This window comes from Heloderma suspectum, chromosome 2 (assembly GCF_057233095.1).
Source record: "Heloderma suspectum isolate Gila_16-S chromosome 2, 16-S_ref, whole genome shotgun sequence".
Lineage (NCBI taxonomy): Eukaryota > Metazoa > Chordata > Lepidosauria > Squamata > Helodermatidae > Heloderma > Heloderma suspectum.
In genome coordinates this window covers 25,139,614-25,151,537 of record NC_139459.1, presented here as the reverse complement: position 1 = coordinate 25,151,537, position 11,924 = coordinate 25,139,614, and the positions used below count along the sequence as shown (strand labels likewise).

Genomic DNA, 11,924 nt, shown 5'->3' with positions numbered 1-11,924 from the left:
GAACATCCCTACTATTAACCCCACCCCACCCCATTTGAGTAGGCAAACACTTCTGGGAATCCCAGATGAATAGAACTGACTGCAGGGAGGAATCAGGAGGGGAAGTGTTAAGCATATCTGATTCTTCACTGCAACATACTTTATTACTACTTTTGAGTCAAATAGGGTATTATTTAATACAGAATGAGCCCACAACAAAGCAGCATAATCATAACAGTTCCAGTCTTCAACTGATTTTCCCAGCTCTCACCTCTTACTTAGCCTCCAGACTATTTGATTCAAACCACCACAGCAGGGCTGACAGTGGAATATACCATTCCACAGCTTTCCCTCTACACAAGCAACTGGGAAGTGGGGGAAAGTACAAATTTGCAAGGCTGAAACTAGCCAGGGTTCTTGTTTCTGTTCGCTGTTGAATGTTTGTTCCTGTGGTATCACTAGTGATTTCTTCCTTCTGCAATGCCTGGACTAGTGTCTTTTTGAGAAGTATTTTTCTAGACGCCAAACACCTTCCTGCACCTCTCCTTAAGTGTGAATGTGGTAATGCAGCCTTAAAAGTAGCAAACAAAAGTAAGGCTTCTCTCCCTGCAGCAGTATTCTCTGTTCTGAGAATCTTCTGCTCTTTGAATGATTCATGGTTGTCACTTCACTGCTGAATTACACCTGTGTTTAAACAAATGAAGGGAAGCAATTCTCCCCCCACCCCATTATGTGGAGGTAGGAACAAGGGCAAGTGTTGTACTGAAGGAAAAATCTGTTTTAAATTATAAAGCTCCCATGACGTTTCACCTTCATAAGTACAAGATGCAGTTGACTTTAATCTATTAAATTACCTTTTTTTTAGGTTGCCGGCATACTTTGTTATTCCTATGGCTGTCTCTGAAGAGAGCATTTTGCAGTATCAAGGAAGAGGAATTCCTGTGAGTATATTTGTAGGCAAGTTTGATTAGATTTCTATACATTGATTGAATTCTATAAGGGGTCTGTCTAAGGCTCTCTAGCCCAACTGAGAATTTGAGTAGTAAATCACATGGGTACATTTTAAGAATAGAGGCCAAGCAACATAGGAGACAAGTTAAACAGAACTGAATATTGGGACATGTGTCTTTAATTTTTAATTTCATTAATTTCTACCTACATGTGCAAGCATGAAGTTGGTATCACAGAATCTTGAAAGTGGAAACTATTGCAGTTTTGTGTCAGCTGCTCCAAAGAGGATAACTTCATGCATGCTAGAGTGATCTAATAATCACTCAGTTTGCTGTATGATGCAATTACTTTTCATAAAATGAATGTCGCTCAAGTGTAACTGACTATTTCCTGTACATATGTGTTGTAGATCTGGTGTTGGTCTTGTCATAATGGTACTGCTCTTCTCAAGGTGTCATCTTTCCCCAAAGAACAAGATGACAACATGTCACAAATGCATAAACTCTTCTTGGATGGGTCAGTAATAGCTGTTTTGTTTCCCATACTTGAAAAAGTACTTGGTGAGGACCTTCTCACTGAGCTTCATTTCACTTGTGCTTTATGGTAATCTGAAAACATGTGGCTGTGCTATGAGCTGCACTTTGCTTCCTAATAACTGTTGACTTATGCTGGTGTATTTATTGTTTGTTTGTTTGTTTGTTTGTATTTTTATCCTGCTCCTCAGCCAAAAAAGGCTCCCGGAGTGGCTTACAATCAATGAACAAAGAAGACAGTCCCTGCCCGCAGGCTTACAGTCTAAAAAAGATACGACACACAAGGAAAAGGCAATGGGGAGGGGAGAAAAAAGAACTAGGTAGACTGTCAGCAGGGCTGGTGGGATGGCCCTTTTCCCACTCTCATCTCCCAAAGGAGGGGCAGTCCAACTGGAGCAGGCCCTGATGTTCCCTTTGCCTGCTCCCTCGCTCCTTCTTCTTCCCCACAGGGCCATGGATGTCAGTTAGCCCTGTGAGGGCGGGGGGAGTCCACCATTGAAAACTGTTACTGCTTTATAACTTGTAGTATGCATACTCGACAAAAAAATGGTCTATTTTCCTGTCATCTTAAATCACAGTTGCCGAGAATCCCAAGTAGCATGTCTGTTGGCAGAGAGCTATCTGGGTCAGCCTAGTCAGGTCTAGTGTATCACTTGGTCTTCACAATTAGTTTTGTAAGCTATCTTGGCTTTGAGGGAGGAATGTACAAGTACACAAATTAGCTGTGTGGTCCCTCAGTGGAATTAATTTACTCTAGGTATAGGCCATTTCAAAAAACAATAGTACAAGCCCCAGTCAAAAAACAATAAATGATGGATGCAACAAAGACACTGAAAGCTCAAGTATATTCAGCATAGTTCTAACATCTAGTTTCTAGTGTAAGAAAAGCCTCCGTTTTCTGTTCAACTATTGCAAGGAAGTTTATTCTAATAGAACTTACCTCTGCTATTCAAGTGTATAGTTAATCTTACGCTCAGTATTCCAGGAAATTATGTTTCTTCAGAATGAGCCAAACTTTCCTTGTCCAAAGGCCTGTCCTTGTGGTGTCAGGTGAAAGTTTTTATCCCCACCTCCCACCCTGATGGTTTAATCTGTATTAGCATACCGCATTGTTACATTGTAGCTTGATTTTTGTATTTTACCTTGTTTTGTAGACTGTCTTTTTAAGTACAGTTGAAGGGAGGTATATAATTTCCTAAATAAAATAAGAGGCATTCTAATAAATAATGGGTAGCACTTCCAGCATTCAAGGCCTTGAATTCATAAGCTCCACTACATATTTACTCATTGCTAATTTAGTGCTCTATAGACAATGTAGAAAAGGCAGACCAAGTATAACTCACTTTCTGGAAGGGTTTAGTGTCGTGCCCAAACTAGGCTTAATGTGTTGACATGTAAAGTGCTGATTGAAAGCTTGCTTCCTTTAATTTAAAAATAGTTGCTGATAATCCTTTCAAATCAAAAACTTTAACGTGTTCTGTTTGTGCAGAATGTATAAGACCATTGATAAGCCTCCTTATGAACCCATGAAAATAGATGACCTTTCAAGCAGTCTTCCATCTCTGCAAGAGATCCAAGTTGCATATACTAAATTTAAGCAGCTGTTTCTAATAGGTAAGTAAAAACTCTATTGGGAGAGACATAGAAGAATATTTACAAACTTCCTAAAGTGAGAAGATCATGTGTTTTTTCTATATAACTACAACACTGCTAAAGAAATACCGACAGAGATTTGACATTTGGAACTGAGCTGCTATTTGCTCTTGATGTATGAAGGAACTCCTTTAGAAAAAATAGTTATTTGCAGATGTGTGATCTGTGGGGTGTATCTTAAACCAGGGTTCAACGATCCTTTTTATACTAAGAGCTATATCAAAATGTCACTTCATAAAAGAGTCGCATCTAACCAGTAGTCCAAGACCTATCTTGTTTCTGATACTATTGATTGCTGTGTTCTCTTTTTTAAATGATATTTCCTTGTTCAATCCTATCTTGCTGTATCAGGTAGCTTTTTAAAAATAAATTTTACTTGCTCTTTGTGTCCAACACTCAGTTCTTAGCCCTCTACTTTATGTCCTTCTGCATTTATCATTCATTCTTTCGAATTGCACTATCACTTCCATTGATGACTTACTGCTGTACTTCATATTTTGGCTAGCAGATGTAAAAATATCCGTGGATGTATCTGAGATACAACAATGCCTTGTGCTAAACTTTCTACTGCGACCAGTAATAGATAACATTATTTTAATTTTCAGATAACAGTGTGGACTTCTGGGATACTGATGTAAAATGGTTTTCATTATTGGAAAGTACAAATTGGCTGGAAATCATAAGGTTGGTTAAATTCCTACTTCATAAACTGCATCTGCAGGTATATGTGTGAATGGTTGTACTACAATAAACCAGCTAATCTTTAAGATGCCATAGGACTTCTTTGAAATGTGTGTCTCTACAGATTCTAATGCCAACTTAAATCTAAAAATTATTAGCTCTGAGCTATAGGCACCTGTGTAGGATCCTTGAATAATACTGTGACTTCACAATATAATTAAATCCTTTCATGTAAGGTAATTATGTTAAAGTCATTATTCTTCCATATTCTAGGCGGTGTCTGAGAAAAGCAGTAGAGGTTATTGAGCCACTAGAAGCACAGAATACAAATGTTCTCCTACTAGGTAAGTCAAGGGATACATCTTTCCCTATGTGCCTTCCTCCCAGTGGTTTCTATGTACATGAAATAAAACAGTTCTCAACTCTACTTAAAAATTAAAGGAAGTAGGTGATTCATGAACTGTATGCTATTTTTAGAGTTGTCCTGAAATTCTATTTTAAAGTTAGAGTTCCAAGATGCTGCTGTTATGTTCTCTGAGGGGATTATTCAAAGAGGAAGGGTTGAATAATACAAGACTTACAGCTGAGTTAAATGTTCAGTTAATGCTTTAAAATGTATTCAGATGATCATCAAGTTACGGTATTTGAATCTTACCCTGTAGTATACTTCAAGCCCAATCGAACTAAAACACAGCACTGAAGTTCCATTGATTTCAATGGCAGATATATGTGGAAATCAATAAAACAATGCTTGATTATGGATGGTACCCTCTTCTGTGGTTTTCCATGTGAAGTTGCACTGTAGGTGCTAGGGCATTCATTTGCCATAAGTAGTTTAAGGTCTCATGGTGACTCCCACCCCCTTCCAAAAGAGAACAGCTCAAATGGTCTGTGTTAAAAGGGGCCAATATACTTATTTGCCAAATGCATAGGTACTTGCAGAGTTGTATTCTTTAATTTTAGACCAGTTTAAACTATACAGCAACTGATACTGAATGGGAATGCATATATTTAAATAATTTCCACAGAATAGGTGGATTGCTGATTCTGCAGTTCCCTACTGGAGAAACAGGATTTGCTTAAGCAGAATGCATAGGGATATGCAGGTAATCCCTATGAGAGGGTACATGATTCATTTAAGTTCAAGCTTTGCAGCATGACGCATAACAAGCTTATTTATATGTTTGGCAATCATTCTTAGATGTTGGTTCAGTCAGTAGTTGGCTATTGGATGATTTATTATTAAGCACACACACCCCTGCTGTGTTTTACTGGATGGTATACATTTGTTTTTATTCTAGCAGGCTTTTGTTTTAATGGGTAAATAACGAGCTATGTTATCTGCTAAACCTGCCTTGGAATGTGGTTGTATTTTTATCATTCATTTTAATTTTAAGCCATGCTGAAGGTGTTTTTAATTTTAAGCCATGCTGAGTTGTCTGTAAGCACCAGAAGGATGGACTATAAATCCTTAAATATGTTTTTCTAGGCTCTGTACAAAGATTAAGAAGAGTCCCTGCCTGCAGGTTGTAATGTAATAGACATTATACAAAAGGGGTGGAAAGGAAAGAGGAAAACAAGTGAATTCAGGCACAAGTTCCTAGTTGCATAAATGTTTGGTCAGTTGACATGGCCACTGAAGGAGATGGTTCTGGGAGAGACAAAGCCAAGTGGCAGTTAGTCCAGGCTGAGAATAATGATGAAAGAAATAAAAATATATCTTTATTATTTTATTTATACCCTACTCTTCACGAAGGGCCCAGATTTGCCATCCTATGTCTCCTCTCCCTCTACTGCAGCCCACGGTTCTGGAAGAGGCTATGGTAGAGAGGTGCCCCACCTGACTCATGAGATCCCTAATAGTGCAAGCCTGTAGGATTTCTAACACTGCAATTACTAGATTCTTAGAAGTTCAACCTAGGAGCCTTATTAAATTTTAGTAGATTATTATTTTATTTACAGCTGTATGCTGCCCCCTATCATAAATTCTCTGGGCCTCTTACAAAAAGTATAAAAACATTTTCAATACAAAAGGTATAAGATCATAAAACCAGAAATAACAAATAGAAAAACAAAGTTCACAGCATCCCCAGCATTAAAACACAGGTTTTAAAACTGAGAGGACAGACTAAATGAGTTCTTTAAAGGGCTTGGGTGGAAAATAGTCTTCACCTGGCACTGAAAAAACCATAGAGATGTCCCCAGGCATACCTCTCTCTAGGAAGACTGCAGCCTAAAAGTCACTCTCACTAGTGGTTACCCACCTTTCCTCGTTTGGTGGATGCACTTGAAGCAGGGCCTCTGATCTTAAGGTTCAGGTAGGAACATATGGGAGCATGGGGTGTTTTAGGTAATCTAGTCCCAACAGGTTTAGGGCCTTAAAATCTAAAACGAGCATTTCAGATTGGGGCCATAAACAGACTAGGAGCCAGTGTTGCTGAGAGAGAACAGGCATAATAGGGTCAAATGGCCTAGTCCCAGTTAAGCCTGCATCCTTATTCTGGACCCAACAGCGGCTTCCAACCCATTTTTAAAGGCAGCTCCATATATAACACATTGCAGTAGTCTAAAATGGTAGGTTTACTAGAGCATGTGCACCTATGGTCAAACGGTTTCCATCCAGATAAGGTTGCAGCTTGCGTAGCAGCCAAAACTGATAAAAAGGTGCTTTGACCTACAGAGGTCAGTTGAGCCTCTAATGACAGTGCTGGATCAATGAGCATGCCCAGACTGCAAACCTGATCCTTCAGGGGGAGCGCAACCCCATCTAGAACAGGCCAAATGCTGTTCACCCAACTGGATGAACCACTGATGAACAGGACCGCTGTCTCATCTGGATTGAGTTTGTTTCCCCTAATTGCTGTCCCTGGTTCGGGACAGCAACAGCCTCACCTGCATCTGATGAGATAACAGCTGAGGTGACACCTCAGACCAAATCTCCAGATATTTCTCAGCAATTCCATGTAGATGTTAAATAGCATGGAGAAAGAATAGAAACCTTTAGAACCCCAAAGCATACCTTTGAAGGGGTTGAGCACTGATTTCCTAACACCATCTTCTGGAAATGACCCTCCATGTAAGAGCAGAATGACTGCCAAGTGATGGCTTCCACACACAACCCGGACAGCCTATCTAGAAAGATGCATACCACAGTTGATTGTATCAAAAGCCATGGAAAGGTCCAGGAGAATCCACAGGGTTGCTCTCCCCCATCTTTTTTGTTTTTTTTACAAAAGTCATCCCACAGGACAACCAAGGCATATACTGTCCCCAGACTAGGCCTGAAACCCAATTGAAATGAATCTAGATAGTCTGTTTCATCCAAAAGTGGAGATGGCTGGCAACCACTCTTGATCACCTTGCCCAGGAAAGTAATGTTAGCCACTGGACTATTGTTAATATTGTCTGGGTTCAGGCTGGGTTTCTTTAGCAGCTGAAATATGGCTTCTTTTAAAGAGGCTAGAACCACTTCCTAACTCAATACAGAGGATTGCACTGTGAATCATACTATGTCTCAGGTGCTCATTTATATTTATGTGCGCACACGCACACACACGTGTGAGATTTATAAGCCAGGATTCAAAGAGCCTGCATGCAAAAAACAAAGAAAAACTAGACAGACTGTTGGGCCTTCCCCTGTTTTAAAAGCAGTTTGCCTTGTTCCTAAACTGGTTGCACGGTTCTTCAGATCCAGATCGAAATATTCTACCAACTCCCATGTATGTTTTAGTTCCTTTCACTGAGAAGCCCACTTGCAGCACCTGAATAAGGAAAGCAGTATTGCTGCTTGGCAAGTTGACAGGAGACCTTGAGACGCTAAAGTTTACTTAATCTACCTCTACAGGCCATACTTGGAAAAATTAACGTTTGAGAGAGAGCACGCTATTTTCTGCCATAGCTTCCTTACTTTCCATGTGTCCTTGTTTCCTCTGACTTTTTACACAGAATGTGTACACGGGGCTATGCATGTAATGGCTATAGGTCCAGACATCTCTGTAGGAGGGGACGGGACCCCACCCCCTCACAGTATTTGTCTTCAGTTTATGGATTCAGATGAAATGGGCTACGCCTCTCTTCTTGTTGTTGAGTCTGTATATCTTTGTTAGTCTTGTGCATGGTGATGGGCTCTTGACTAAGGCACACTGAGGAGGTGCTTTATATTCTGAAATGTGGCCCTAGTTGGAGATACCATTTAGCATGTTACTTCAACTGACTTTGGCTAGACACCTGCATCTTCCCTCTGTCTCATCTCCTTGTTTTCCTTTCAGTCAAGACCCTGTCTTCTGCTGTCACATTTTTCTCCACCTGTGAGTAGTCCTATTGGCTAGCCTACAGATGGGTAGATTAGAGGGGTTGATGTATAACATGACTATTACTCTTCGGTAATCTTGTCACTCAGCAGGCTCAAAACTGGAACAACAGATTTGCTGCCTCTGATGCCCTTTGATAAACCATTAGGTAATCCTTCCTAGAGTCTTCATACTTGGTGGGCAAGTTGTGGCCCTCCAGATGTTTGAGCCTACAACTCCCGTAAGCATTGCTGATGGTTGAGGGCTCCTGGGAGTTGTAGGCAAAAACATCTGGAGGGCCACAAGTTGCTCACTCACCCCTGCCATACTTGGTTCCTCCATACAACTGTGTTCCTCCCACCTTGTGCTTGTTGCTGCCTATGATGGGAGTACAGTATACTGTCCTCTTGTCTGCCTTGACCACTGTGAAATACTGCTTCGGTGCATGCGACTTTTGGAATTATTCTCCTGGTTTATCTAACCATAGTGATATGGAAGCACAACTAAAAAATCAGGAAAATTGCCAAAAATAAAACTGTGCAAAAATACTACATGTTTCTGACAAAGTAATGTTTTGGTCACTACTACTAGATCTTGTGTCAGTTCTTAATTTTAATCTTTTAGTTTGTGAAAGGACCTCTTAATAGAAAAGTGTGGAGTTAAGGATGTTCAATGAACTCTTCAAGAATGCTGAAGTGGTTGATACTTTATTGTAGGCATCAAGGTTTCTCTAAGAAAGGGACTGTTGATATATGCAACAATGTGTTTGCTTAATGTAGTCAATTCAGGTATCCATAAAACTATTTATTGTGTCTCAAATGCTTCCATTTGTGTGTCTATCTTTAGAGGAGAATGCTTCTGACTTGTGTTGTGTAATCTCCTCTCTGGTTCAAATTATGATGGATTCATACTGCAGAACAAGGCTGGGATTTCAGAGCCTTATTCAGAAAGAATGGATTATGGGAGGACATGCTTTCTTGGATCGATGTAACCATTTGCGGCAAAGTGATAAAGATGAGGTATAACAATTTAATGACAAACAGAATTCTACAAGTGTTTTGAGCAAAAGGGTATGGAGTGTACTTACTAAAGGGGAAAGAAGCTGAGAACCACACTGGAAATCTTGTATGAGCTTTTCAACTTTAACTAAATAGTTGATCTGTTCTTTAACGAACTAGCACACACTGATCCACACGTTTTTTACCTGTCTTCTGAATATTGACTATGCAGAACGTTTAAAAATTTACTACTATTGAGAATTCTGTATAAACTATTCCATATTGGAGAATATGGTTCTGTGTGTGTTCACTGCCGTGCAAGACTTCTCAATCATAGGAAGAAACTGCTTTTTATTCCATTACTAACGAAATGGGCTTCGCCAAGGTAGAGGTAGAGTGGAGGCTCTTGCCATAGAAACTGGAGAGGGGGAGCAAGCAAAGCCTTTGCCCTGTAGATTGTTTACCCCAGGGGTCCAGGCCAGGACTCATTCCCTTGTTTCACAGTAGCACCAGCATCAAAAATGCTGCAAGAAAGGAAGGCAAGGGAGGGAGGCCCAAAAGGGCTTTTGAAAGTAGTCTTAATACCCACTCAGTTTTGTCTGGAAGAAAAACAAGTACTCTAATCCTAGGCTGTTCAGGACTTTAAGAACCAGCACATTGAATTTGTGCTTAGGGCTATTGTTTCAACACTGGCAAAGTGTTCCATATGTCCAGATCCAGTTGGTAATTATATTTTGGACCTAGGAAGGCTTCCTAGAAGTCTTCAAAGGCAGCCTTGCATACAGCAAATTACAATACTCTAGGTGGGATAGTAGTAGAGTGTGGATAAACATGCTAGGTTGAAATATGTTTGTGGGTTGGATCCCAGTGGCATTTGACAGTATTTCCTTTTGTGTGATTGTAATTTTTTATATATTTAACTAGATGTGTGAGCCATTCAGGATTCACACATCAAGTTTAACTTGATGCGTGAATCCTTGTGGTTCAAGAGTGGGATAGAAATGTGTGCAATAAATAAAAAAGGCTGAGTCTCTAGTTCATAGCTATAGCTAAAGTTTGTGCCATTGACTCCAATGGTGATATTAGAAAATAGCCTTCTTATACTTATTGTTGAGCGACTGGCCTTCACGTACATGTAAACTAACTGTAAATGCAGCAATTGAACAAGCATCACTTTTATTAGCATTTTTATCCTGCATTTCTGTGATCACGCTGAGGGTGCTGTATAAAGCAAAATATACATCATAAACTTAAAAGAAATCAAACACGTGCCTAATGGCCACAGTATAATAACCTCATGATATGTGACTAAAACATAAGTTGCCTGAATAATGTGCTTTTGAGAGCCTGTTTAAAAATGAGTAGAGAGTGCAAGATGAACCTCCCTTGGGAAGCTGTTGCACAATTTGGGTGCTGAAACTGAAAACACTCTTGTCCCCATCAACCATACTTCTAATGAAGTATGACAGGCCTGTAAGGGAGGGACATAGAAACCAAATGCAGATCTTGGGTAGGTTGAATCTTGATAAATGCAACAATGAACTGTTCAGGGTAATCTATCCCATGATTTCTAGATTTCTTTACTTTTTCTTTTTAGGCACCAGTTTTCTTGTTGTTCTTGGAATGTGTATGGCAGTTGGTTCAACAGTATCCACCAGCATTTGAGTTTACAGAGACTTATCTAACTGTCCTGTCAGATAGCCTGTACATACCCATATTTAGCACCTTCTTCTTCAATTCTCAACATCAGAGAGACACTACCATGGTAAGAGAATAGTTGGGGTTGCGAGGCATTACAGAAGTATTCTTGGGTACTGCTTGCATCTTTTTAGTTTTATAAAGGCAGTAAATCCGAGTATCAGTAGCCTTGATTCTGTACCAAATAGAGTAAACATACAAGTTTTGTTTGCTTCAGCACATAACCCTATTCCTTGCCCCTCCTGTCGAAAACCTCCTTGGCTCTGCTCTGGCTTCTGATAGTTCACCAAATATTGCCCACATATCTTCAAGTCTCTTTGCAGCCATAAAGGTTAGAAAGCTGCTCCTTAATAAAAAATAAGAGGACCAAATATTGGAGTCATATACTAGATCCTCTCTGCACAGAATTGTATACTGCACAGGCTTTAGTATGGTCAAAGCAAACCAACTTCTGTTTTGCCCAGGTTTCTACACACCTTGGCTAGGCATTTCCCAGTTTGTCTTCACAATTTCAGTTTCTTTTTCTTTATGTGGTATAGGAAACCTTGAAGTGTGACTTTTTTCCAAGGAAGGATGTGAATGGGCCTGCCTTAAAGTTTTCCTTGTGCTACAAGGATATTATCCTTGGGAAAAGTTGCACTTCAGGCTTGTGGGTGGCTACAATATTGCCTCTGACACTTTCAAAAACTTTGATGGCTGGGTGGATATTTCCTGTGGCTGTAATAGGTAAAGCTCTCAGGCACAGATATGCCTGCTACAATGAGGTTATAAGGCATGTTCACAATCCAGTAAACTTCCAGAGAAACACTTACACTATGTAAAGAAATGTTTTTTTTTTCTATTTTGCTTGAAACCACTGGAATTTTTCTGTAGTGGCAGTGTAGATCCCCAGTGTACATGAAGTTGCCAATGCCATGCTGAGAAATATGGGACTAGTGTAAAATTAGTTTGTGTTCTGCTCGGTTTGCACATGTTTTAAAGAAGCCTAATTTTAATATGGTGTTTTAATCTTTTTATTCTTTTGCGGTTTTATCTTTTGTGTTCACCGCTCCGAAATCTGTTTTAGATATGAAGCAGTATACAAATATTGTAAATAAAATTAATAAAATAAAATGTTCACATCTAAGGCTGTTCAGGCCAAA

General features: G+C 39.7%; 1 protein-coding gene across 5 annotated transcripts in view; it reads left to right on the top strand.

The window, feature by feature from the left end:
- MTMR12 (myotubularin related protein 12) overlaps nucleotides 1-11,924 on the top strand; it is a 46,454-nt gene that overhangs the window by 31,701 nt on the left and 2,829 nt on the right. For all 5 annotated transcript variants that reach the window (XM_084833009.1, XM_084833008.1, XM_084833011.1 and 2 more), the window contains 7 exons: nucleotides 845-920; nucleotides 1,340-1,446; nucleotides 2,953-3,077; nucleotides 3,722-3,800; nucleotides 4,071-4,141; nucleotides 8,933-9,105; nucleotides 10,682-10,849. In XM_084833009.1, the coding sequence (XP_084689135.1) occupies nucleotides 845-920; nucleotides 1,340-1,446; nucleotides 2,953-3,077; nucleotides 3,722-3,800; nucleotides 4,071-4,141; nucleotides 8,933-9,105; nucleotides 10,682-10,849 (799 nt within the window). The remainder of the gene's footprint in view (nucleotides 1-844; nucleotides 921-1,339; nucleotides 1,447-2,952; nucleotides 3,078-3,721; nucleotides 3,801-4,070; nucleotides 4,142-8,932; nucleotides 9,106-10,681; nucleotides 10,850-11,924) is intronic.